The 25,729-nt window shown below is 41.9% G+C and overlaps 1 protein-coding gene across 1 annotated transcript in view; it reads right to left on the minus strand.

The window, feature by feature from the left end:
* Nucleotides 1-25,398, minus strand: part of LOC137344379 (annexin A10-like) — a 67,887-nt gene extending 42,489 nt beyond the window's left edge. The window contains exons 1-3 of the mRNA XM_068007314.1: nucleotides 25,332-25,398; nucleotides 22,714-22,795; nucleotides 7,157-7,251 (exon numbers count right to left, since the gene is read on the minus strand). Coding sequence (XP_067863415.1) covers nucleotides 7,157-7,251; nucleotides 22,714-22,795; nucleotides 25,332-25,349 — 195 coding nt within the window. The 5' untranslated portion in view covers nucleotides 25,350-25,398. The remainder of the gene's footprint in view (nucleotides 1-7,156; nucleotides 7,252-22,713; nucleotides 22,796-25,331) is intronic.
* Nucleotides 25,399-25,729: the final 331 nt, after the last annotated feature.

The raw sequence follows: 25,729 nt of genomic DNA on the forward strand, positions 1-25,729 counted from the left end.
GGGAGGCTGGAGCAGCAGGTCCCAAAAGGTAAGTGCCTCTTTCAGCACTCCTTGTGAGCCAGAAGAGCAGGAGTGCTCTCCCCAGGTCCCTCCAGGAAGCTGTCAGCCTCTCTCAGCCCCTTTCGCCAGCCTGCCCTACCCCCAGCCCTGATCTACCCCCACCCATCCCTCCTGATTGCAGGTCTCTCCCCAACTCCTGATTGCCGATCATCCCCCCTCCCAATTTCTGACCTCCCGATTGCCAAGCGCCTCCCCAGCCCCAATCGCAGGCCTCCCCCCCACCACCTCCCGAAGACCGACGTTACCCCCCTCCTGATTGTTGGCAACCGTCTCCAAGGGTCCCCGGCTGCTGCCTCCTGCTGCTGGTGATCCCTCCTGTCTGCCGGCCAGGCTGTCCGTCTGGCCTTACTGGGTTCTTTGTCCGTTTTCGGCCAGGCCTGCACCCTTCCCGCCTCCCCGTAAACACACGGGGCCAATGGGTATTAACCTGTTGTCAGATTCCCCCAATGCTCCTCTTTAAGCAAACTGTAGTAGCCCAAGCTTGATATTTCAGGCTGAGAATGAGGGACGATTTTTGACTTCCTCCTGAAATGGGCATGAAGTCACTGAAGCAGCTGTGCTGCCAAACCATAGTTGGCGTTGGGAGGCCCGAACCATTTTCAGGTTTGGGCCTCATTTGAATGCCACCGTCAAGCTGCGGGTCGCAGATTGTGGCGTGGGGTGGGGGTGGTTGGAAGAGTGGGCGGTAAATTGACTTGCCCTCACGCTGAGCCGGCTGGCAGGTTGGGCCTGGTCAGGGAAGAAGCCAATCCCAGAGATGGACGAGTATGGGCGAACAGTGGCCCGCAGTATTTTTGTGACTAGCAGTATTTCTTGAGCTGCCACACATGGTACCTTTAAGGAGCACTGGTTAGGCTACTCAATGGCTGGTACAAACGGGTGAAGCGTGCGCAGTGCATTCTCCACCCATTTGTACTTGCAAACTGTAAACAGGGTCCTACAACTGGTGTAGGACCCTAATTTCCATATTTAAACAACCTCCTGCCAGAAACAGGCGGGCGTATTCCTCGCCCATTTGCAGGTTCATCTGAAAAGTGCATGAGGTATGTCTTGGGAATCAATGGGGTGGCCGCAGTCCCCCCCGCCCAATTTTCAACTGCCTGACGCCCATTTTTCAGGGAAGAAATGGAGTTCACAGTGTGGGATTCTTGTGTACAAACCTCAATCACACCACTAGATGGCATAGCATGTCAGTAAATCAACCCACGGTTCTACCAGATTGCCAATATCCATGCCAACATAATGACTCAGCAATTGCACATTCCTGCCCCCTGCCTACCCCTCCGCAGTCTGCCTCTATTTATTTGACAATGTGTGGTACGGTGACAAACTAATTGATTTGTTATCACATCTGTCAATACGCCTAGTCCCAAGTGATCCTGGAATCCTTTGAGACTGGTTCACCACTATGCCACAGAATTCTATGAACTCTTCAAATATGTTTTGTTAAATACAAAAAAAACCCGCAGGTGGAAGGAAAGAGGAGCGGCTTTTGATTACTGTTTAAAATCCTGTGCCTTTATATTTCACTTTTTGACTGAACTAACTTGTAGCATGAAATTCTCAGTGACTTTCTTTGACCACAAAAGGAGCCTCCTAATTAAATGAACTGAATAATAAAATGTTTAGAAGTTGATGAAAATGTTGGGAAAAGACCTTTTTATTCCCCAAAGTGGAGCTGTGGACACATCCAAAGCATAACAGCATTTATTACCCAGTCAGGCTTGTCACCCAGTAAAACCTGTTTGGTTCAAATGCTTAATATTTAAGTAGCATATTTCTGTCCTTAGTAGAGCAGGATTTTTTTTGTCAAAAATAAAGTGGACATCCTTCTCCGCAAAGAAAAAAATGTCAACAAGTATTTTCTACAGGATGTTATTGAGTAACAAATTGAACAAAATGAGGCATTTGTATCATATGAGAATCACCCTATAAAGTGCTTTATGAAGGAATTCCAGTAAGTGAAGGTTTCTAGAATAGAATGCAAGAAATGCCTACTGGAAATTATAATGAAGGGAGCCCAGGTTTCTACTTTCATGTTTAACTAGAGCACCACCAACATGCTGTATTAAACATTTATTAATGGCTTGGAATACTGCAGGAACTATGATGGACTAAATTTAGTAACTAGTGCATCATTTCAAATCATCTCACAGAAGGAGAGCAATTAAATGCGTCCAAAGTATATCAGAATATAATTAATAAAGCAGTCAGTGCTGTTCTATGGAAATAAAAGGTCAAACTAGGTTAAAAATGAATTTGCAATGGTGAAAATAATCAGTTCATTCCTCTATATGAGTACAAGAAATATCAAACAACCGTCAAATCATTCTTTGAAAGAAAATTAATTCCTAGATACATTTTGGTGCTGACAGTAAGCCCATGAGAGTATCAATCCATTACAAGAATAAGGACTAATTACCCCCTGCAATCACAGGGAGGGCAGACTGGGGCTGATAATAAAGCGTATGTTAATTGCATCATGCTGAAGGATATCTTCTGTGTTTGCCATTGCTAAATATTTCAGTATCAGTTGTTTGCAGGAAGTTATACATAATAAATGACTAATCAGGCACACATTTGATGAGCACACATTTTGTTACTGCTATAGATTGTTGTTTCTGCTTCAGGTACCTTTTAAAAGGTGAAGTAGATATGACTAGGCAGGAGGTGATAATTGACCTTACTTTTAAATTTCCACTAATGGCACACGCTGAGTACATTTATTTGACGATCATACATTGATATTTCCTCTGGTGAAGTGAATAAGTTACAAATACATCAACATGCTTAACAGTACATTGACACACCCTATATACTAAACTTAAGCAAAGGGAATGTTGATTGTTTTTGCATAATACTTTTCTCTGTTGAAATAATTTAAAAGGGGTGACATTTATACATCAACATATTTGGCATAGCTCATATATCCATTAGAGAATTTATTATATCTATTAGGGACTTGCAAAGATTAACACATACAAACAGGGAAAGAGGTTGATAGTTCTGAAACATCCATTACAGCATCATATGGATTGACAAGAATTTGTACTTAATATGCTCTATTCGACTTCCCCCAGTGTTGCATTTGGGTTGTCAGGACCAAGTGCTGTCTTCAGGTCAACAACAGCTAGAGAGTGGGGATAATTGGACCAAGGCAGAGGAAGGAGGCAATGGGGAAGGAGGGAAGGAGGAAGGAGGGAGAAGAGAGAGGAGGAGGCATTTGGGATGGAAGGGAGGGAAAGAGGAGTAAGGGGGGGGGAATGAGTGGGGAGGGGAGGGGAGGGGGGAGGAGACCAGAGGGGTAGAACAGAGAGAGAAAGGGAGAAGGGGCAGGAGAGGAGAGAGAAAAGGGAGAAGAGGGGAGGGGGCAGGATGGGGAAGAGGCTGGGGTGGAGAGGATAGTAGGGAGTGGGGAAATTACCTCAGTGGGGGGAGTAGGAAAAATACCTCAGCAGATGGGTGGAAAAGTACCTCGCTGCGGGGGTGGGGGGTGGAGGGTTGGAGAAGTGCTTCAGGGGAGTATAACTCAGTGAATGAGAGAGAGGTTTGAAAAGTGTCGTGCTTTACATGGTACTGCCACAAAGAAGGATTTTGACAATGCCTGAAAAATGTGATCAGGCCAACTGCAACAACTGGCAGAGGTTAGTGGGTGTTAACTAACAGGCCATTGACAGCAATTCAACCCTTGCAATACTTCAATAGATCAATAACAAAGCCATTAAATACGACACTAAGGAGCGGAAAAAGACTGCAGCCTTCTAGTTGACTATGCCTCAACTTTTTTGAAATACAGTATAGGACAAGGGGGGTAATTTTGACAGTGTAAAATGGGTGATAGCTAATCGGCAGCCCGTTTTACATCTCTACTGGTTTTTATTTCCATTGATTTCAAAATATCTCCCCAAGGACTCAGGAAACGTGTTACCATCTAAGTGGTAGATGGGGCTGGTAATGTTTGATTAATAGGTCACTGGGTATAACTACAGAAACTCTGTTTGCACCACGTAAATGGGATTTCCACCACAGCACTGGCAAAATTACAGAGGCGGAGCGAGGCAGCTCCGAGGAGATTGCTGGCACTTGTCTCTCTTCATGGATTTCAGTCTTTCTCTCTTTCTCTCTCTCTAGCTGCACAAGCAGTAAAATTGTATAGCACTGTTATTAAGTGCAATGATTTGGTACTGGAAGGATAGATGTCTTTAGGTCAAGAAATGTTAGAGTTGGGGGATAATTGGACCAAGGCATAGGAAGGAGGCAAGGCGGAAAGAGGGAAAGAGGAGGAAGGGAAAGGAGGAAGAATAAAGAGGAGGAGGCATTTGGGATGGAAGGGAGGGGAAGAGATGGGAGGGGAGAGGAGAGCAAAGGGGCATAAGAGAGAGAGAGGGAGAAGAGGCAGGAGAGGAGATCGAAAAGGGAGAAGAGGGGAAGGAACAGTATGGGGAAGAGGCTGAGGAGAAGAGGATAGGGTGGGGAAATTACCTCAGTTGGGGGGAGAATAGGAAAAATACCTCAACAAAGGGGTGGAAAAGTACCTCACTGACCGGAGGGTTGGAGGAGTTCTTCAGGGGAGTATATTTGTACACATGGTAAATTATCTGGTTCTACATTTTTGGGACAGAGCATTGCATGCTGGGAGCGCATATCAGAATAGTTGGGCGCTGTCATGCCAAGCCTGACTATACACCTCAGGGTGAATTTCTGCAGAGGTAACTACAACGGAAGAGATGCAGAAACCCCAGAAAAATGGTGTGTACCAGAAAAATGTTTCTGCAGATTTTCTGCCAAAGTTACGGCTGACAATTGGGAGCATCTCCACGGATATTTGCCCCTTAGAAATGTGAGGGGTAAAATTCAACATCTGGTGGTAGAGGCAGCCTGAGGCCCTCCCTCCACAAATATCCCCTCCCCTCTGCCAGCAAAAACATTATTTTTACTGGCTCCGGGCAGGAGTCAGTATGCTAATGAGGACCGGGAGCTAAAATTTCCTGGGCTGTCGCCTGCTTCAACCCCTGACTCCCGCGCTGAGTTAAAATTGGGCCTCAAGACTCACTTTCCCTCCCTCCCTCTCTGAGGGGAAGTGTTTGGCCTCAGCTCAGTGCTCTCCAGAGTAACATGCCTGAACTCAGGAATTCAACAGATGGGGAATTCAGAATGTAAATATATGTTCCTCAACTCCACAGTTGTCACATTGTTGCCCCACTACACTAGTTAACTGCAATGCTTATTATTTTCAGAAAGATAGCGGTCATTGATTTTGCCAAATGGAAATCAAAGTAAAATGGAATGGCCTTTGATCTGTAACTTTAAGCAATGTTTAAATTACGAGGTTGGGCTATGACAAATAGTTGATTATTTGACGCAGAATGAAATTAACATTATTGTGTACCTAATGACTCAAGTCTCATTGCTGCTGTGCTAATTTGTACTCTTGACACTTAGTTGCTGACTTATTCCTCAATCCGTGTCTGAAGAGTGCAGCCAGCCGTTTCACACCTTCAGCAGACAACTACCATTGCTCCTAGTCACAGAAAATGCTGGAATTCTAATGAAGGGCCACACACAATATTGCCTATCACCTATTTATTGTACTTTGTTTTTGTTTCAGATTTCCAGTATTCACAGTTTGAAGTGTCAATTTGGCTCTGTTGGTATTACTCTCACTTCTGAGTCAGAGGCCATTGGTTTGAGTTCTACCACAGACTTGAGCACATAATCTAGGCTGGTATTTCAATGAAGTACTGAGGGAGTGCTGCATTGTTGGATATGCCATCTTTCAGAAAGGTTTTCAGTTAATCCAAAGCCAGTCTGCCTGCTCAAGTGAACAAAACAGTTTTTGTGGCTCTATTGGAAGAAGAGCAGGAAGTTTTCCCAATGCCATCATTCCTCCCTCAACAAACACCACCAAAAGCAGATTATCTGGTCATTCATCCATTTGGTGTATGTCAGACCTTGCTGTGTGCAAATTGATTGCTGTATTTGCCTACATAACAACATTCACTGAACTTAAAAAGTAATCCACTGGTTGTAAAGTGCTCTGAGAATACGATAATGCTCTCTATGAATGCAAGCTCTTTCTCATCTTTGGTTAAGTATTCAGTTGTTCATTGGCAGCCCTATTATGAGGTACTTTTTATATTTCCTTCTTCTATTGCATGGAATTGTCTATTCATTTTGATAGGAAGAAGCTATTTAATTGTTGGTGACCTCCACTGTAGAAATATAGTTAAATCCACATGCACAGCAAATGGACAGTACATATTTTTGTGGGTCATTAATACTCTATTACAGATTTTGTATCATAAGGTTTCAAGAGTAGCAGCTCCCAAAGCAAAGACACAGAAGCCCCCGAAAATTCATGAGCATTTGGCACACTTCCATTGAAAATCAGGCAGGTATGTGACAGAAGGCCCATTAATCAGGCCGGGACCATAATAGGCAAGATTTCAACCTCCGCTGTTTCCTCGGAGAGTTTCCTTGGGGTTTGTTTGGGTTAGAACTTCCACCCGCACTAATCAAGACCTCCTACATCAGAAGGGACACACTGTCGGTGAGAATCAGGTGGTAAGTCATTCCCCACCATTTTTGAGGCCCATTTCTGCCCGGTGGGAGGCATCAAAATCACCCCCATTATTTCTCTTAGCCTAGTTTCTTTTTACTTTCTTGTTTTTGTGCATATGCCAAGGAAAATGAATGTGCTTGAGTTACATTGCTATGCACACCAATATTGCAATATTGGATGAGTGACCATTGGCTGGTATTTTCAAAAAGAAACAGGGTCTGGTGAGGAAAGGGAGGGTCCTGCAGACCACTGATTGGTATTTCTGCAGGATCCCCACCTTTCTTTACCAGATCTTGTTCCAGTCTGGATGATAACTGGCAGGTGGCAGTGAGAAGATTCCCCATCCACAAATCAAAACCTAGAAAAGCAAGTTTAATAAATCTCAGGAACTCCTTACTCAGTAACTTGCTGACATGACACAAAAAACTGCAGGTTGAACCTGGTATCTATCTGTAACAGAACTTGAGACCTTGAACATGTTGCTGATTAAGTTAGCTAAGTAGAAAAAAAGTGAAACAATGCCAGATCCCATACCCTTCCATACATCGCACTGTATACTTGACCAATAGTGAGCCTTTGGGCATTGGAGCGCTGGGTCAAAACATCAATAAGATCATCTTTGTTGCATCCTAAATGGAGAAATAACAAAGAATGGAATATGATTGATGTATTGACTTAAAGACATTGGTATAATCTTGCATTTACAAAAGGTAGCCAAAAAACCCAATAAAATCTACAGACACTATTAAAAAACTTGCTACTTATTCGGAAGAAATTATGTTGGTTCCACTGGTTGGCAAGACAATAATAAGACACAAATTAAAATTACCAGAAAAAGAATTAAAAGGGAGATTAGAAAAAAATATTTACACAGAGGCTGGTTAGAGTGTGGAATTCTCTGCCACAAACATTGTTGAAGCAGAGTGCATGAATTCTTTTAAAAGGAAGTTAGATAGTTGCTTAAAATAAGGTAAATTAAAGGGTTTCGGGAGTAGAAGAGTAGGACTAGGCTGGTGGAGAAAAGCTTCAGTGTAGACTTGAGGGGACGAATAGCCTGTTTTAAGTGATGTAATATTCTATTGGGTAAGTTTGACTTTGGGTGATCGTGTAAAATGGATGATATTGATTCAGCTGCTCATTATACATCTCTCCCCATTTTCAATTCCATTGAAGTCACCCAGAGTTAAAATTACCCCCTATGATTCCATAATAGAAACATAGAAAACATAGAAAATAGGAGCAGGAGTAGGCTATTCGGCCCTTGGAGCCTGCTCCGCCATTCAATATGATCATGGCTGATCATCTATCTCAATACCATATTCCCGCTCTGTCCCCATACCCCTTGATGCCTTTTGTGTCTAGAAATCTATCTAGCTCCTTCTTAAAAATATTCAGTGACTTGGCCTCCACAGTCTTCTGCAGTAGAGAATTCCACAGGTTCACCACCCTCTGAGTGAAGAAATTTCTCCTCATCTCAGTCCTAAATGTCCTACCCCGTATCCTGAGACTGTGACCCCTCGTTCTAGACCCCTCAGCCTCTCTGCATCCAGTCTGTCTAGCCCTGTCAGAATTTTATACGTTTCAATGAGATCCCCTCTCATTCTTCTAAACTCGAGTGAATACAGGCCGAGTCGACCCAATCTCTCCTCATACGACAGTCCTGCCATCCCAGGGATCAGTCTGGTGAACCTCTGCTGCACTCCCTCTATGGCAAGTATATCCTTTCTTAGGTAAGGAGACCAAAACTGCACACAATACTCCAGGTGTGGTCTCACCAAGGCCCTGTATAACTGCAGTAAGAAATCCTTGCTCCTATACTCAAATCCTCTTGCAATGAAGGCCAACATACCATTTGCCTTCCTAATTGCTTGCTGCACCTGTACAAGGACACCCAGGTCCCTTTGTACATCAACATTCCCCAATCTATCACCATTTAAATAATACTCTGCCTTTCTGTTTTGCCTTCCGAAGTGGATAACTTCACATTTATCCACATTATACTGCATCTGCCATGTATTAGCCCACTCACGCAATTTGTCTAAATCGCCTTGAAGCCTCTTTGCATCCTCTTCACAATTCACGATCCCACCTAGTTTTGTGTCGTCAGCAATATTGGAAATATTACATTTGGTTCCCTCATCCAAATCATTGATATATATTGTGAATAGCTGGGGCCCAAGCACTGATCCCTGCGGTATCCCACTATTCACTGTCTGTCACCCCGAAAAAGACCCAATTATTCCTACTCTCTGTTTCCTGTCTGTTAACCAATTTTCAATCCATGCCAGTATATTACCACCAATCCCATGTGCTTTAATTTTGCACACTAACCTCTTATGTGGGACTTTATCAAAGGCCTTCTGAAAATCCAAATACACCACATCCACTGGTTCTCCCTTATCTATTCTACTAGTTACATCCTCAAAAAACTCCAGTAGGTTTGTCAAACACGATTTCCTTTTCATAAATCCATGTTGACTTTGTCTAATCCCATTGATATTTTCTAAGTGTCCTGTTATCACATCCTTTATAATGGATGTGATAACAGGACACCTTATCATTTTCCCTACTACTGATGTTAGGCTAACTGGTCTGTTGTTCCCTGTTTTCTCTCTCCCTCCTTTTTTTAAATAGTATCCTTTTTTAAATCCTTTTTTAATACCCTGAGACATCTAAAAACTAATATGCAGAAGCAATTGATCTTATTTGAGGTGATGTTTAAACAGGGTGGCCTGTGTGCTCTTCATCACCACCCATGGTTCTATGGGTCGGTTCCCCACCTGTTGTGATATCCATCTATAAAGATCTGAAATGTTCCAGATTTGATCCTTGGTCAGTCTACAGTTAGTTAACTGAACCATGGAGCAGTGTCCCGATTGTTCCTGGGATAGGGAGAGAAACAAAATATACAGCTAGAGTTCTTGCTCCTATTTTCTATCCAGTGTCTCTTGTTAGAAGTTTGCTCGTTTGGATGTCAGGATCTGATTTAGTTGTGATGTCTTCTATGGTCAAATAGCTGCCTATCAGTCACAGGGGGAGTTTGATGACTCACATATGAAGAATGCCCACTTGGGTGATGGTGCAAAGGGCTACCATTAATCATGGAATTGTGCTGTAGCTAAAGTCATTACTTTCAGTACAGCAGGAGTAAGGGGGAGAAGACTGGAGACAAAATTGATTGAGAAAATCCTCCCCAAAAACCAACATTTGGACTGAATCTTACGGTAAAGTGCGTAACTAAAGAAGATCAGTTCAATGACTATGACAGCAACTAATTAGTCAGCAGCTAAATAACGTATTTCAATTAAATGTGCTGTAGAAAGAGCAGTGCAATTAATCATTATCTGATAATCTAAATGACGATGTCAATTTTCTTTAGTGTCTTTCTTATGTTTCTAATTTTCTCCCCTTCTCTGCTGAAGGCACTGACTCATACTATTGTATGGCTCCATGGCTGTAGACAGCCCGCTCGTCCCTCATGTAAATGGCTATTCTTCATGGCTGCATATAGTGACACCACAAGTCCCGGCCTGAATGGAGATGATTGGATAATTCCCCTGTCCAATCATGCCTGGAGACCGTACTGTTATATGTAACTGGGATGGATTTTACAGGCATAATTTGTTTTATGTAACTATCCTCCACTCACTGCATTTTGCTGGAGAAATAATAAATTTGTAATGGGGCAGAAATCGCTCCCGAAATATTGGAGGAGCTCAACAGTGCTCTCCGTTTTTAGTGGCGAATCGAAGGAGCAAGTTCCGGCGTTCGCACATGTGCAGTGAAAAGCAGACATCCGGAACTTGCTCCTAGTGGTTCGCTGACGATATGACAGCTTCAAATTAAAGGCGCATCAGAGAAATCATTGAAAAAACGTCAACTTGCTTATCTGCCCAGCTGGAAAGTAACTAATTGTGCCACCAAATAGGTACACTTAAAAATACCAGGTCCAAACTAAGTTTTAATATTGTGGTAAGTATTAATGACTGCTAAAGAACCAAAAATTAACTTATAAAAATGTGGAGTCTCATTACTCCTTATTTTAATAGTCTCAGGGTATTAACTGGGATTCAAACAGTGTGAGGGGCACAGAGGGCATAACATTCTTGATTGGTGTCCAGGAGAACTTTTTTAGCCTGTACGTGACAAGCCCAACAAGAGGGGATACAATTCTAGATTTAGTCCCGGGAAATGAAGATGGGCAAGTGGTTAAGTGACAGGGAATTCGCTGCCCGAATTGGTGGTAGAGGCAAGGACCCTCAACTCTTTTAAAAAGTACCTGGATCTGCACCTAAAGTGCTGCAAGTTGCAGGGCTACGGACTGGGTGCTGGAAGGTGGGATTAGAATGGGCACCTGGTTGTTCTTCGAGCCGGCGTGGACACGATGGGCCGAATGGCCCCCTTCTGTGCTGTATCTTTTCTATGGTTCTATGGTTCTATATTTTTAGGTTAAAAATTAAAAAAAAATTTTTTTTTTTTACTTTTCCCTTCTGTCTCTTTTATTTAATTCAGTTATTTCTTTGGCTTTTTATTAAAACAATTAAAGTTTTTATTTACAATTACATACAGAATATAACTTTCAATGAATGAAGTCTGCTTGCCTGTTTGAGCAATGCAGGCTGAATCTGTGGGCCTGACTTCTCTTCCTGACAGATTTTGTGGGCACGTCTTCATCACCCGCAGACTTTTCCAGCCGCCCAGCAACTCACGCTGTTCAGAGGCTGGGTTGATAGCGCACAATCTTTTTAAAGTTCAAATTCAAGCAATTCAATGGCACAGAGCCCGTAGTAAGTAATTTTGTTAATTTAATTCGCTGGAGAGGCGGTGACCGTTGCCTCACCACTCAGAGCGATTTCTGGCCCATTATGTAACTATCCTCCACTCACTACATTTTGCTGGAGAAATAATCCTGCTGTATTCAGGAGACACTGTTTGCTGTTTTGGTCATAAGTTCAGAGACTCTGTAAATTAAAACCACAAGTCCCGCCCACCTCCAACTCACTGGCTGACACAATGGTGTCAATATTCACTCCGATTTTTCCTGTGTAATCTCAGACAGTGATTTTCGCTCCCATCGTAACTCTGGCAGGAGTCTGGTGGAACTCACTGGAGAAGTGTGGGAACCTAGCCGTGCTGGGTCCCCGCTCCCTCAGGGGTTTCCCAGCCGGGTGGAGGCTCCGCCTTTTACAAGGCCAAGGTGGATGGAGCCAGGGTCAAGACCCTCCTATGTTGGAAATTCCTTCTTCCCTGACTGAGAAGGGACCCAGTATATTACTAGAAGCTGGTACAGCAGGAGAGATGAGGTGTGCTGACCTCCAAATGGGTGATATTGGGTCCCAATGGGTGGGAGAAGGGTCCAGGTGAGGAAAGTGGCCTTAAACCATGAACAGGGATCCAATGGGGAGGTGGATGGGGTCCAGGGAAAGAGGGATCCAATGGGGAGGTGGATGGGGTCCAGGGACAGAGGGTTTGGGTAACCCTCCCCCATTGGTGGGTAGACGCTTGTTTTTTATGGCTTCATGGGGTAGGCAGGCACCAGAAATGTGCTCGTAGTGGCACAGGTGCCCCAATGTTGCCCCGCAAACTCTCTTGGATTTACAGAGTCTGAGTATTTATGATCTAATCAGCTATGAGGGTCATCATAGCCATGCACAAACTTGTCCTCACTTGACATTCACATCTGCATACTTTCAGTAGGGGTCTCTGGATAGTGATCAAGAGCAGAAAACCGAACTGATTTTATTTTGTCCTTCCTAACCTTGGGCAACTAAGGCCAACCAGGAGAAGGTAAATTATCTTAGCACAGGCAAGGGAACAAACCTAGGACTTTCCTGGCCTGTATATTTTTGTACCATATCATGCATCGAGTTACACCGAGTCTATAGCACAGAAACAGGTTATTCGGCTCAACTGGTCTATGCCGGCGTTTATGCTCCACATGAGCATCCTCCCACCCCTCTTCATCTAACCCTATCAGCATATCCTTCTATTCTTTTCTCCCTTGTGTGTTTATCAAGCTTCCCCTTAAATGCATCTATGCTAGTCGCCTCAATTAGTCCTTATGGTAGTGAGTCCCATATTCTAACCACTCTCTGGGTAAAGAAGTTTCTCCTGAATTCCCTATTGGATTTATTGATGACTATCTTATATTAATGACCCCTAATTTTGGACTCCCCCACAAGTGGAAACATTTTCTCTACGTCTACCCTATCAATCCCTTTCATTAACTTAAATATCTCTATAAGGTCACCCTTCAGCCTTCTCTTTTCTAGAGAAAAGAGCCCCAGCCTGTTCAACCTTTCCTGATAAGTATATCCTCTCAGTTCTGGTATCATCCTTCTGAATCTTTTTTGTAACTTCTCCAGTGCCTCTATATCTTTTTTATAATACGGAGACCAGAACTGTTCACAGTACTCCAAATGTGATCTAACCAAGGTTCTATACAAGTTTAACATAACTTCTCTTTTTTTCAATTCTATCCCTCTAGAAATGAACCCCAGTGCTTGGTTTGCTTTTTTTATGGCCTTATTAACCTGTGTCGCTAATTTAGTGATTTGCGAATGTGTACCCCTAGATCCCTTTGCTCCTTTACCCATTTAGACTCTTATTATCCAAGCGGTATGTGACCTCCTTATTCTTCCTACAAAAATATACCACCTTACACTTAGCTATATTGAAATTCATTTGCCAATTACATGCCCATTCTGCAAGTTTATTAATGTCTTCTTGTATTTTTTCGCATTCTTCCTTTGTGTTAACTTGACTCCCCAATTTGATGTCGTCTGCAAATTTTGAAATTGTACTTCTGATTCCCGAGTCCAAATGTAAATTGTAAACAACAGCACCGATCCCTGTGGAACACCACTTTCCATTTTTTGCCAGTCTGAGTAGCTTTTATACGGTACATTTATCAATTCTGATATTAGGGGAAGCCCTGTATATTTCTTAACTCCTGAAATTCTGGGGGTCCAGGGACAAAAATTATAATTGCCTAGGTCGTCAAGGGCAGCACTTGGGATGGTGATGGTGGGTCACTGCCTCTCATTTTTCCGCCCATCAGAAATTTTGATTCAAGTGGGGGCAGGTGCATAATAAGCCTGTTCACATATGAGCCCTGAAATTCGATGGGGGTTCTATCAGCATACTGCTGTAACTCAAGTGAGGGAACCAGCAAAACCCCAGGGAAATGGCATAAGTAGCTGAAAACAGCTATGTATTATGATTCCCTGGAAGTTCCACTGTTCACCTGCTGGAGTTACAACGGAAGACCGGTAATACTCCTGAGGAACTTTAAAAATATTTTGGGCCGGAACTATGGGTCTACTTATTCTGCAGCAAGTCGATGCAACAGAATCCCTCTCTCCCTCCACAACCTGAATGCACCACCCGACATATTGGTAAAAGCTGAAGTATAGACGTCCAGGACCCGCTGAAATCTGAAATAGTTATTAGGCTCTTTGCATATGCTAATAGGGGGCCTAGCCTGTTTCAGGACCCCCTTCCCGAAATTGGGCTGCCCTGAACGCAGCCAGCTCCAAGCCTGCTGCATTCAGGATAACCAAGTCTACATGCAGCCTAGCCAGCGGTCCTGAAAGCTGGAGGCAACCAAAAAGTACGTTTTATAAGAAACACTTAGCTGAATGTGGAGTGGGGGAGCACGAATATTCCTCCTAGCTCCACACCGGTCTTGAAGGCCGTTGCCAGCTCTGGCTTGGCTCCCCTACAGTGGCCTCTCTTTCATTTCGAGCACCCCCCTCCCTCCTGATCGCCCCCTCCCTCTGGACCACCTATTCTTCCTCTCAATCGCCTCCCTCTCCTTGCTCATTTCACTCCCCTCCCAGGGCCTACCTGAGGGCCGCTGCCATTGATGCAGTGGCTCGCAATTTACAACTGCTTTACCGGCAGGGATGGACAATAAATGCTGGCCTTGCCAGCGACGCCCACATCCCAAGAACGAATTTAAAAAAAGGTGTCTGTAGCTCGCCGGTCTAATTTAAATGAGGCCCGAAGCCCAATATTGAGTGTGCCTTGGGCCTACACATTCTGTTCACCGTTGGCCGATGCTATCCGATTTCACCCCCACTGCTTGGGGGCTTCGCCTGTGAAAAGTCCCCATGCTTACACGGCCAATCCAGGGTCACCATTTCAACAATAACACCACTGACCCCTATCATTTAGGTAGAGCAAACACAGGAGACATGCGACTGCTATTTTCAGTAATCTGATCTGCAGCTATAGGTTCAAGGTTAGACATTATTGTTACCAGGATCTCCTGGTCGCATGCTGTTACTTAGTGGTAAGGTGATGCACAATTCACCCTATGACCCTGTTACATGAAGCTTGATCAATTCAACCTTTCATTTTGCAGAAAATCACATTTCACTATCCCAATCTCATTTAAAATTTTTAAAGAATTAACAACCACTTAAGATGGTATTACTTGTCTTGAAAGACAAATAAAATCATCCATAAAATTTTAGGTGTTTAGAAATACTTGTTACTTTTTCAAATACATTGCACTTGAGCAATCTAGGTTGTCAAACATGTGATTGCCTAGTGTTAATATTTCACTGGAAAATTATAAAAACAGTAATAACAAAGAATAAAAGAGAAAAGATAAGTTTAAAAAAAACTAATAGCATCGCTCAGTTGAATTGAAAGCAGCTAATTTATATGGAAGTCCTGTCAGGATAGATGTGATTAATAAAAGTGGAAACAAAACAAAATCTAGCACAAGTTCATTGCATTTTTTATTCAAGTAATAAAATTTAAAGCTCCTGTAATGTTGGTTAACTGATTTGTGCCCTTGATATAATATATTTTGTGTTTATGAGGATTCAAAACTAAATTTTAAAAAACCTTTCCATTTATACAAGAAATCATTGCATATGATAACAGTGTATAATTCTTTTCATTTGCCTCAGAGGGTGGCTTATTTTACATTAAATTTAAATAAAAGAATCAATACATACACTTCTAGTGTGCATGAATGGAAATTTGACCTTTTATCACTGTATTATTAATGAAGGATTACTTTGGGAATTTAGTCATTGTATTTTCACCTTGTTCAGGAAATGCATTTCATGGACACTTAAAATTGTCTTTTCACTATACATTAAAGGGTGAAATGACCAGATTTACAATTTGCAAAAGTAAGCAATCTGGAATAACCTACTCCAGAAACTCGACTGTTGCACCATGTGTTGACTGCTCCAACAAGTGCATGTTGAGGGATTTGCTATATCTGCTGCACTCAAACTCCTACAATACTAACTACATTTAATGGGGGTAATTTCAACTTTGGGTGATTGTGTAAAAAGGGCGATATTGGATCAGCCGCCCGTTATACACCTCCCCTGATTTTCATTTCCATTATGGGAGAGAAACAAAACAAGGAATGGGAGTACACACTTCATTTAGTTTCATTTCCAAAGTCAAAATTATCCCCAAATTCTTTAATAAAAACAAAATGCTACAGACAATCAGCAGGTCGGGCAGCATCTTAACCTTTTCTGCCACAATGGAAATAGTCCCAGTATCTCAAGTTTGTTCTCATAATAAAAATTTCCCATTCCTGTCATCTTCCTGGTGAATCTAAACTGTATGCTCTCTGTGGCTTTAATGACCTTTCTATAATGGGACACGCAAAACTGCTAACAGTACTCTTAACCGTGGCCTGACCAATATTTTGTATAAATTCATTATTGCTTCTTTACTCTTGTACTCTATGCCTGTACTTTTAAAATCCCAAATTCCATTGGCTTTTTTATGGCTTTATCTACCTGCACTTTCAGGGATGAGATATTTAAAGCCCTCTGTTCATCCACACTCTTCAGCGTATTTCCATTAAGCGTATACTCCCATTACTTGTTTTTTTTCTCCCAAAAGGTATTACTCCATTACTCAGTCACGGTAATTTGCATTTAATGTCTGCCCATTTTGAGAAACTGTCTATGTCGTCCTGAAGTTTTCTACAGTCTTCCTCACTGTTTGCCAAACCTACTTCTGCATCATCAGCAAATTCTGAGATTATGTTACCTATACTCAAGTTCAAATCATCTATATATACTGAGAAAAGTGAACCCGGCACTGATCCTGGGATATACCACTTCCAACTTTTCTCCAGTCTGAGCAACACCCATTTACCACCAACCATGTTTCTATCATTTCCTTGTATACCATATATCTGAATTTTTCAAACAGGGCTCTTTGAGGCACCTTATCAAACACCTTCTGAAAATCCATGTAAACTATCTACTGCATTCCCTTTATCTATCCACTTCTTCAAACATAACATGCTGACTGTCATTGATTAACTCATGCATTTTCTAAATACTTCATAATTTTATCTTGAATTATAGATTCTAAGATTTTTCTCGCAGCTGACAATAGCCTAATTACTTGAGTGCAAAAGACAAGACTGAAGCGTTTGCAACCATCTTTAGCCAGAAGTGCCGAGTGGATGATCCATCTCGGCCTCCTCCCGATGTCCCCACCTTCATAGAAGCCAGTCTTCAGCCAATTCGATTCACTCCACGTGATATCAAGAAACGGCTGAGTGCACTGAATACAGCAAAGGCTATGGGCCCCAACAACATCCCGGCTGTAGTGCTGAAGACTTGTGCTCCAGAACTAGCTGCGCCTCCAGCCAAACTGTTCCAGTACAGCTACAACACTGGCATCTACCTGACAATGTGGAAAATTGCCCAGGTATGTCCTGTCCACAAAAAGCAGGACAAATCCAATCCGGCCAATTACTGCCCCATCAGTCTACTCTGAATCATCAGCAAAGTGATGGAAGGTGTCATTGACAGTGCTATCAAGCGGCACTTACTCACCAATAACCTGCTCACTGATGCTCAGTTTGGGTTCCACCAGGACCACTCGGCTCTAGACCTCATTACAGCCTTGGTCCAAACATGGACAAAAGAGCTGAATTCCAGAGGTGAGGTGAGATTGACTGCCCTTGACATCAAGGCAGCATTTGACCGAGTGTGGCACCAAGGAGCCCTAGTAAAATTGAAATCAATGGGAATCAGGGGGAAAACTCTCCAGTGGCTGGAGTCATACGTAGCACAAAGGAAGATGGTAGTGGTTATTGGTGGCCAATCATCTCAGCCCCAGGACATTACTGCAGGAGTTCCTTAGGGCAGTGTCCTAGGCCCAACCATCTTCAGCTGCTTCATCAATGACCTTCCCTTCATCATAAAGTCAGAAATGGGGATGTTCGCTGATGATTGCATAGTGTTCAGTTCCATTCACAATCCCTCAGATAATGAAGCAGTCCGTGCCCGCATGCAGCAAGACCTGGACAACATCCAGCCTTGGGCTCATAAGTGGCAAGTAACATTCGCGCCACACAAGTGCCAGGCAATGACCATCTCCAACAAGAGAGAGTCTAACCACCTCCCTCTTGACATTCAACGGCATTACCATCGCCGAATCCCCCACCATCAACATCCTGGGGGTCACCATTGACCAGAAACTTAACTGGACCTGCCACGTAAATACTGTGGCTACAAAAGCAGGTCAGAAGCTGGGTATTCTGCGGAAAGTGACTCACCTCCTGATTCCACAAAGCCTTTCCACCATCTACAAGGCACAAGTCAGGAGTGCGATGGAATACTTTCCGCTTGTCTGGATGAGTGCAGCTCCAACAATTCTCAAGAAGCTTGACACCATCCAGGACAAAGCAGCCCGTTTGATTGGCACCCCATCCACCACCCTAAACATTCACTCCCTTCACCACCGGCGCACCGTGGCTGCATGTGTACCATCCACAGGATGCACTGCAGCAACTCGCTAAGGCTTCTTCGACAGAACCTCCCAAACCTGTGACCTCTACCACCTAGAAGGACAAGGGCAGCAGGTACATGGGAACAACACCACCTGCACGTTCCTCTCCAAGTAACACACCATCCCGACTTGGAAATATTTCGTCGCTGGGTCAAAATCCTGGAACTCCCTACCTAACAGTACTGTGGGAGAACCTTTACCACACGGACTGCAGCGGTTCAAGAAGGCAGCTCACCACCACCTTCTCAAGGGTAATTAGGGATGAGCAATAAATGCTGGCCATGCCAGCGACGCCCACGTCCCATGAACGAATAAAAAAAAAATGGTCAGAAGTGGGAAGCTCAGCCAATTTCCCCTCCCCCCACCCCCATTCCTTGCCCAGCGATACTGAGGCCAATTGTGACAACCTAATGCTGCTCTGGGTGAGATCAGTTAACTCAGCACAGACCAGTAATCAAACCTGATACTTTCCTGATCTGTAACTCATTTACACAGTGCAATTACTATTAATCCAACTTAGAAGATATCCATTTACCACAGTAAAAACTGACTCACCATAGGTGGAACTTTTTTCCAGTTTACCAACCAGAACTGAATGGATATACTTATCAGGAAAGACTAAATGGGCTGGGGCTCTTTTCTCTAGAAAAGAGAAGGCTGAGGGGAGAACCTGATAGAGGTCTTTAAGATAATGAAAGGGTTTGATATCGTAGATGTAGAGAAAATGTTTCCACTTCTGGGGGATTCCAAAACTAGATGTCATCAATATAAGATAGTCATTAATATGGGGAATTCAGGAGAAACTTCTTTACACAAAAAGTGGTAAGAATGTAGAATGCACTACCACAAGGAGCAGTTTAGGTGACTAGCATAGATACATTTAAGGGGAAACTAGATAAGCACAAGAAGGAGAAAGGAATAGAAGGGTGTGCTGATAGGAGTAGATGAAGTAGGGAGGGAGGAGGCTCCTGTGCAGCATAAAGGCCGGCATAGACTAGTTGGGCCAAACGGCCTGTTCCTGTGCGTTAGACTCAATGTAACTCAATGTAACTGAATACTCTACACACTTCACATTAATTTGTAACTAAACTGCCTACCCAGAAACATGGTCAAACACCAAAAGTTTAATCTAGTTCTGGATACAATTTTACTCAAAAGGGATCATTTATAATGGATTGCCATGTGCTTATGAAAGCAGTAATAACTGTGTGAATACTAAGTACCTCTTCATATTAAACATGTACTGTCATGAAATGAATTGTGGTCGTAATTGCTTAGTTCACAATCAGTGTAATGAGTATGTAACTAATGTGAACCAAGCTAAAAGCAATTCCCTCATCGTGCAATCAACATAACAATGACAAGTGCCCAAAGTATGAATCCAGCTCGTTAGTTCAGTCTATTTCAAATAGAGGGATGTTACTTTAATGAATGTGATACCACATTTTCCAATAAAATATTTATAATCTCATTGTTGTTGCAGGTTTGCTGCAGTCATTCTGTCTAGACCAGATGGTATTTGACTCGTCAACACTGAAGTAACATAATAGAGGAAGAACAGTATTAAGGAATGGTGATCTTAAATGAAATAATAAACACCCACATAGTGGGTTTGCTAGTTGGACTGTAGTAAGCTGAGCTCAGTGGACACTACACTTGGCCTCAGTGTCTGCTCCTTTTCCTAATCACTATCCAGTGACTGTTGGACAAAGAATGTTTGGCTATTTGGAAACTATACCCAGCCAAGAGTCAACGCCTTCATGAGAGGAGGAAAGGAGGAGGGAAAAGGAGAAAAATAATTCCAACCTAATTTTCTCTTGTTTTCCAGTTTATTTCTGTTGATTTAAAAATAGCTTATTAAAAAATTGTTACTACTAATAAAAAAAATCTCCTGTGTCCAAATTTTTTGATTGTGAGAACCGCACAAGTGCCTACCATGGAGTCTGAGGGGCCAGAAGTGAAATGTAATTTTCCAGCCTCATTCAAAGTTTGAAATCAATGTTATCATTAATTTGCATGTATTTCAAGTTGCTGAAATAAAGGGGGTAATTTTAACCTAACTCGCCAGGCGGGAAACCCACGGGATCGGGTGGAAGGCCAGTTTTACACCCCGCCCGATATTACTGACTATTGATTTCAATGGAAAGTAAAATCGGGTGGGGTGTAAAACCAGTGTTGCACTCGATCCCGTCAAATTAGGTTAAAATTGCCGCCAACAGATCTTGGTGTTCTGTTTTAGGATTTATTCTAAGAACAGCACTTTCCAAACCCCCAATATTCAGATAGAATAAGCGGCGAATAAGAAATCTGAAGTGTTAATATAACCCTGAATTGCCTGGACTTGGACAGGCAGCACCTCAGGGCCCAAGGATTGGTGCGGCTCACAAGTCACAATTAGAACCCCATGGCCGGGAAATTCCTTGGAGCTGCTCTCCTGCTGCACCGCCAGAAGTGTGAGGGGGAGCCCCGTTTAAACTGGGCAACCCCCACACTTCCAGTAACGTTACAGCGGGAGCAGCTCCGAGGAATTTCCCGGCCCCTGTTCTAGTGTACTGGCTTTTTGCTGGTTGTCATACGTGTTCTTAGAGAAATGATGGTCTGATGACAATAGGAGGAAGTGGAAGATACAGCTCAGGGGGGGTCAATCAAAGTCACATGACACCAGATTAAAGGGATAATCATGTCATCGGTGCTGTATTTAATAATCAAGTTGTTGCAAAGAACCATAATTAATTCTAACATTATTTTGCTTTTTCTATCAACTCCTGTATGTTTTTCAGTCTTTTGCTCAAAGTGTGATTGCTGATAATATTATTTGAGGAGTTAGCTTGGAGAAGTAATTGTGTTTGACAGTGTGGGTTTTGTTTTAACACATTTGCTGGAACTGATGGAATTATTCCAACTTCCTCACACGTGAACCTAGTACTTTCTCCCAGGAGGTTCACGCTCACCATTTGTACCAAAATATTCCAAAATTAAAACAGAAAACAGACAGAAGGAACATTAAAGTTGGTTGAAGTTACTGAAAATTAATGTAACTATTTAATTTTTAATGGGATACTGTTCGCTAAATTCCTGGAATAAACTTCAGGCTTTTTATTCAATGGTGTGAGTGTAACTGGCTCCTTTTTGGGTCATAAATTATGGTGCTATTTTTGTACGCAACAAAATCTGCCACGCATTCTTGTGTCCTTCCTTAAATGTGTTTTAACAATAATTAATGGACAGTGCCGCAATTGCAGTTGAAAGCCTATTTATATTGTTTACCCAGGCACTTCAATGACTCAAAACACTGAATGTGCTAAATGTCCTCGAAAAGCACAATTTCACACTGAAGTCATTCACTTGTATTAGGTTTCCACTATGTTAATCCAACTTAGAAATAGTTTAGATCTTAATAACTATTGGTGAAATCATTTTCAGGATTTTTAAACTAAAGCAGCATCATGGAGGTTAAAAATGTTTCTGTCAACAATGAGTTCAAGGACTGTCCTTTAACCTTTGGGACTAGGGTTTGAATACAGGTGAGAATGTTGAGATTCTCCTCTCTCTATTAACTACTTGTGCTGAGTGAAATGAACTTGAACAGTCTCAGCCCATTTTTTCGTGGTTATCAGTCCACATTGCAAAAGTGCTCATAATTTGTCACCAATTGGCATGAAATTGGCAACCTTGTTCATAACAGGCCACAAAAATGGCTAGTTTGGCAAATGGAAATGTCAGGCTAGTATAGTGGGCAAGGGTGTGCCATTCTAAAGTTGGGGTTAAGACATGCTGTTGCAATAGAGCAGGGGAAACGTTGCTGTGTTTCTAACTCGTGTTATACCTACCCTTAAAGCTCTTGATGCTGACACTAGGTGCAAAAATGAAAATCATTGAAATCCCTCATAGTTGAGCGCATAAAATTAAAATTCATGATATCTGTAAGTGCTTGGTATTATGACAGGACATTAAACAATTCAGGAATGGCATTATTGAAAATTATGGAAAAACTATTGTTTTTGTCAAATCACATCATACCACCCACAGCACTTAAAGCATCAGGAATTTGTGAGATTGACAACTGTACAAAAAAGAGCATTAATGAATAAAAAGATGGCATAAAAAGCTTACTATTAAAATGACTCAAGGTTTTCTTTTAATTTGATTCTAGTTAAGAATCCCTCAAATTAATGATCGTTCTTCAAACTCTTTGTAGAATCCAAACCGTGGATGAAGGAGTTAGAAGATGACGATGGTTGGCCTGTTTCTATAAAGGTATTTTTTCAGCAATACATTTGTTAGATGTTACATACCCATTCCCTGTAGTGCTGAGGCCAATATTTCTGCATCTTGACCAGGGTTAAAGTCTGCTGCTGGAAAAATGGTCCCTTGATTCTGTAAAAATAAAAATGCATGATGTCAGGTAATATGAATAAAGTGGCAGGATTCACAGCACAAAGTAAAAGGCCATGCAGTTTATCGAACAGCAATTGTAAATTTATTGTGTATTCAGCTGTTATTTATATTTCTCTGTTTAACAGCAAAATTAGCATGTTTTTTCATTAGTTTTAGCTTTTTAATCTAATATCCATTAAATTAAGATAATCATTTATTAGCTGGACAGATGTATTTTATGAACATTGCTATTTAAAATAATACAGTGCACTTTTGAGGTTCTTTTCCAATTATTTCATATCTGGTTTATTTTCAGATATATTATTTTAAATTGTTTGAAGTGTTCTTATATTTATAAGAACATAAGAACATAAGAAATAGGAGCAGGAGTAGGCCAATTGGCCCCTCGAGCGTGCTCCGCCATTCAATAAGATCATGGCTGATCTGCTCCTGACCTCAAATCTAAATTCATGTCCAATTTCCTTCCCGCTCCCCGTAACCCCTAATTCCCTTTACTTCTAGGAAACTGTCGATTTCTGTTTTAAATTTATTTAATGATGTAGCTTCCACAGCTTCCTGGGGCAGCAAATTCCACAGACCTACTACCCTCTGAGTGAAGAAGTTTCTCCTCATCTCAGTTTTGAAAGAGCAGCCCCTTATTCTAAGATTATGCCCCCTCGTTCTAGTTTCACCCATCCTTGGGAACATCCTTACCGCATCCACCCGATCAAGCCCCTTCACAATCTTATATGTTTCAATAAGATCGCCTCTCATTCTCCTGAACTCCAATGAGTAGAGTCCCAATCTACTCAACCTCTCCTCATATGTCCACCCCCTCATCCCCGGGATTAACCGAGTGAACCTTCTAAACCTTACCTTATGAAAGGGTATATTATTTTACTGTTTTTTAATAGTAACTTGACCGGTTAAGTCAGAGACTACATTGGTGAAAAATTATTTTAAATTCATATTTTATTAATATACAAAAAAAATCTTGTTAGAGAATACCACAGACAACCTGCATAATGCATATACTTCCCCCGAAGACCACAAATTAAGATACTTAAAAAATAAACTTACTAAAGTAATTATACATCTATGGATATGAAGGAGTGTGTATATTGGGGGTGGGGTTATCCTAAGTGATGTATTAAACACCCCCAATAAACACATGGGAGGTAGAAATTCTAGCCGCACTGTTGAGCGTCTCTTCCATTTCTGTGTTTTGCTAACAGGATGATGGGCTCCAAAGCCAAACAGCAATCAAACCTTCCGGGATCCGTTGCTATTTGAATTCAGCATAGAGGGGCCTAAATTCTCCTTAATATGCCACATAAGCTTGCTTTCTGCAGGTGTATGTACCACTGGTTGTAAAAGGAGCTTATCTTGCAGGATTTCTGGGTAAGCCCAGGAAATCCTCTGACATGTCCCCAAATTGACATCTGGACAAAGGGGTGAGTGAAAGAAACCCCTCCTTGGTCTTATAAAGTGGAGTTGAGGTAAAAATCAGATCAGGCATGATCTCATTAAACGGCAGAGCAGGCTCGAGGGGCCGAATAGCCTACTCCTACTCCTATCTCTTCTGGTCTTATGGTCTCTCCCCATCAAAATTTGATGGTGCAACTGTCAAGGAGCAGAAACCTAGCTGAGATGGGGTCTGTTCCAATTTCCGGCCCCTCTGTTCCCAAGATGCCTGACTTATGCCCCAAGAGAAAACAAAAATTGAAGCTACGGCTTCCACTTCATTCCAAATATTTCACAAATTTAATCATATGGTCAAAAACTTTATAAAATCGCTTCCAATTAATTAACAAAATATGTTAAAACTGACATAAATGAACAACTTTAAGCTAGAATGAAAGTTAGGCTGCAGAACAAAATGGTAAAATACAGAATTGTTTATAAACTAAAAAGGATTATAAAGCAATGCACTGAGTTGAGTTCACTACAGGTTCAGCAAGGTTGCTCAGTCAACCATGTTGCTGAGTTTGAGCACTGTGATCAAGTAAAACTTTGACAAAATTAGAACTGTCTTTGTGTTCAAATACACTGGTAAAACGTTAAAAATTAAAGTTAGATTCCAAGTCATTTTTATTATTCCCACTGGATCCTTTTCAGACCTAAATATTTATTTAAATTTTGTTTGAACTTTAATATTCAGCATATAATATTTCTGAAAATATAAGCTGGGCAAACTTCCTATGCAACATTTATATCTATCATCAGATTTTTCAATGGAGTAACCAGGAATATGCCAGGAATCCTATCTCCTATTGGACACTCACTTGGACAACAAAAGTTTACCTCTGGTCTGAACAGATTATGTTAATCAGGAGATGGATGACAAAAATTGGCACCTGCTCTCAATACTGGCATAAGGAGTACCTGAATGTAGCTGGCATCAGCCCTCGATGTTTTAATAGCTCATTTGCCACCAGTATGGCAATACATCAGTGGCAAAGGACCTCACTTTGCCCACAACGCTATACCCCATGGTATCTGAGAGAGAAAAAAAATTCTTAAGCAGGACACTTACCATTTGGCCACAATACATGTTTAAAATTTGCAGTCTCAGCTTCGCAGATCTGTAATATAATCAAACTAAAATTGCAAATGTGACTCTGACCTTGCAAACTACTTAAGTATTTTATGTAAAGCAAATGAGCTAGTCACGTCATGAATAAGTTGTACTGCCCAATCATAAGTTAGATGCTGTACACGTGACCGTTGAGGACCTGTGAGCTATGAGGCTTGAATAGCTCTCTGTTCTGCGTAATGTGCCTTGTAATATTGATTGGTTTACCTAGTTACACGATAATCATATCACAAAATGCAGTATTAGCATTCCTGCAAATATGCACTTTACCTTTGACATTGTACAGCCCTAAGCAGCTTGAAAGAATAGATCAAACATTAATTAAACAGATATGAAGA

This window comes from Heptranchias perlo, chromosome 1 (genome assembly GCF_035084215.1).
Source record: "Heptranchias perlo isolate sHepPer1 chromosome 1, sHepPer1.hap1, whole genome shotgun sequence".
Lineage (NCBI taxonomy): Eukaryota > Metazoa > Chordata > Chondrichthyes > Hexanchiformes > Hexanchidae > Heptranchias > Heptranchias perlo.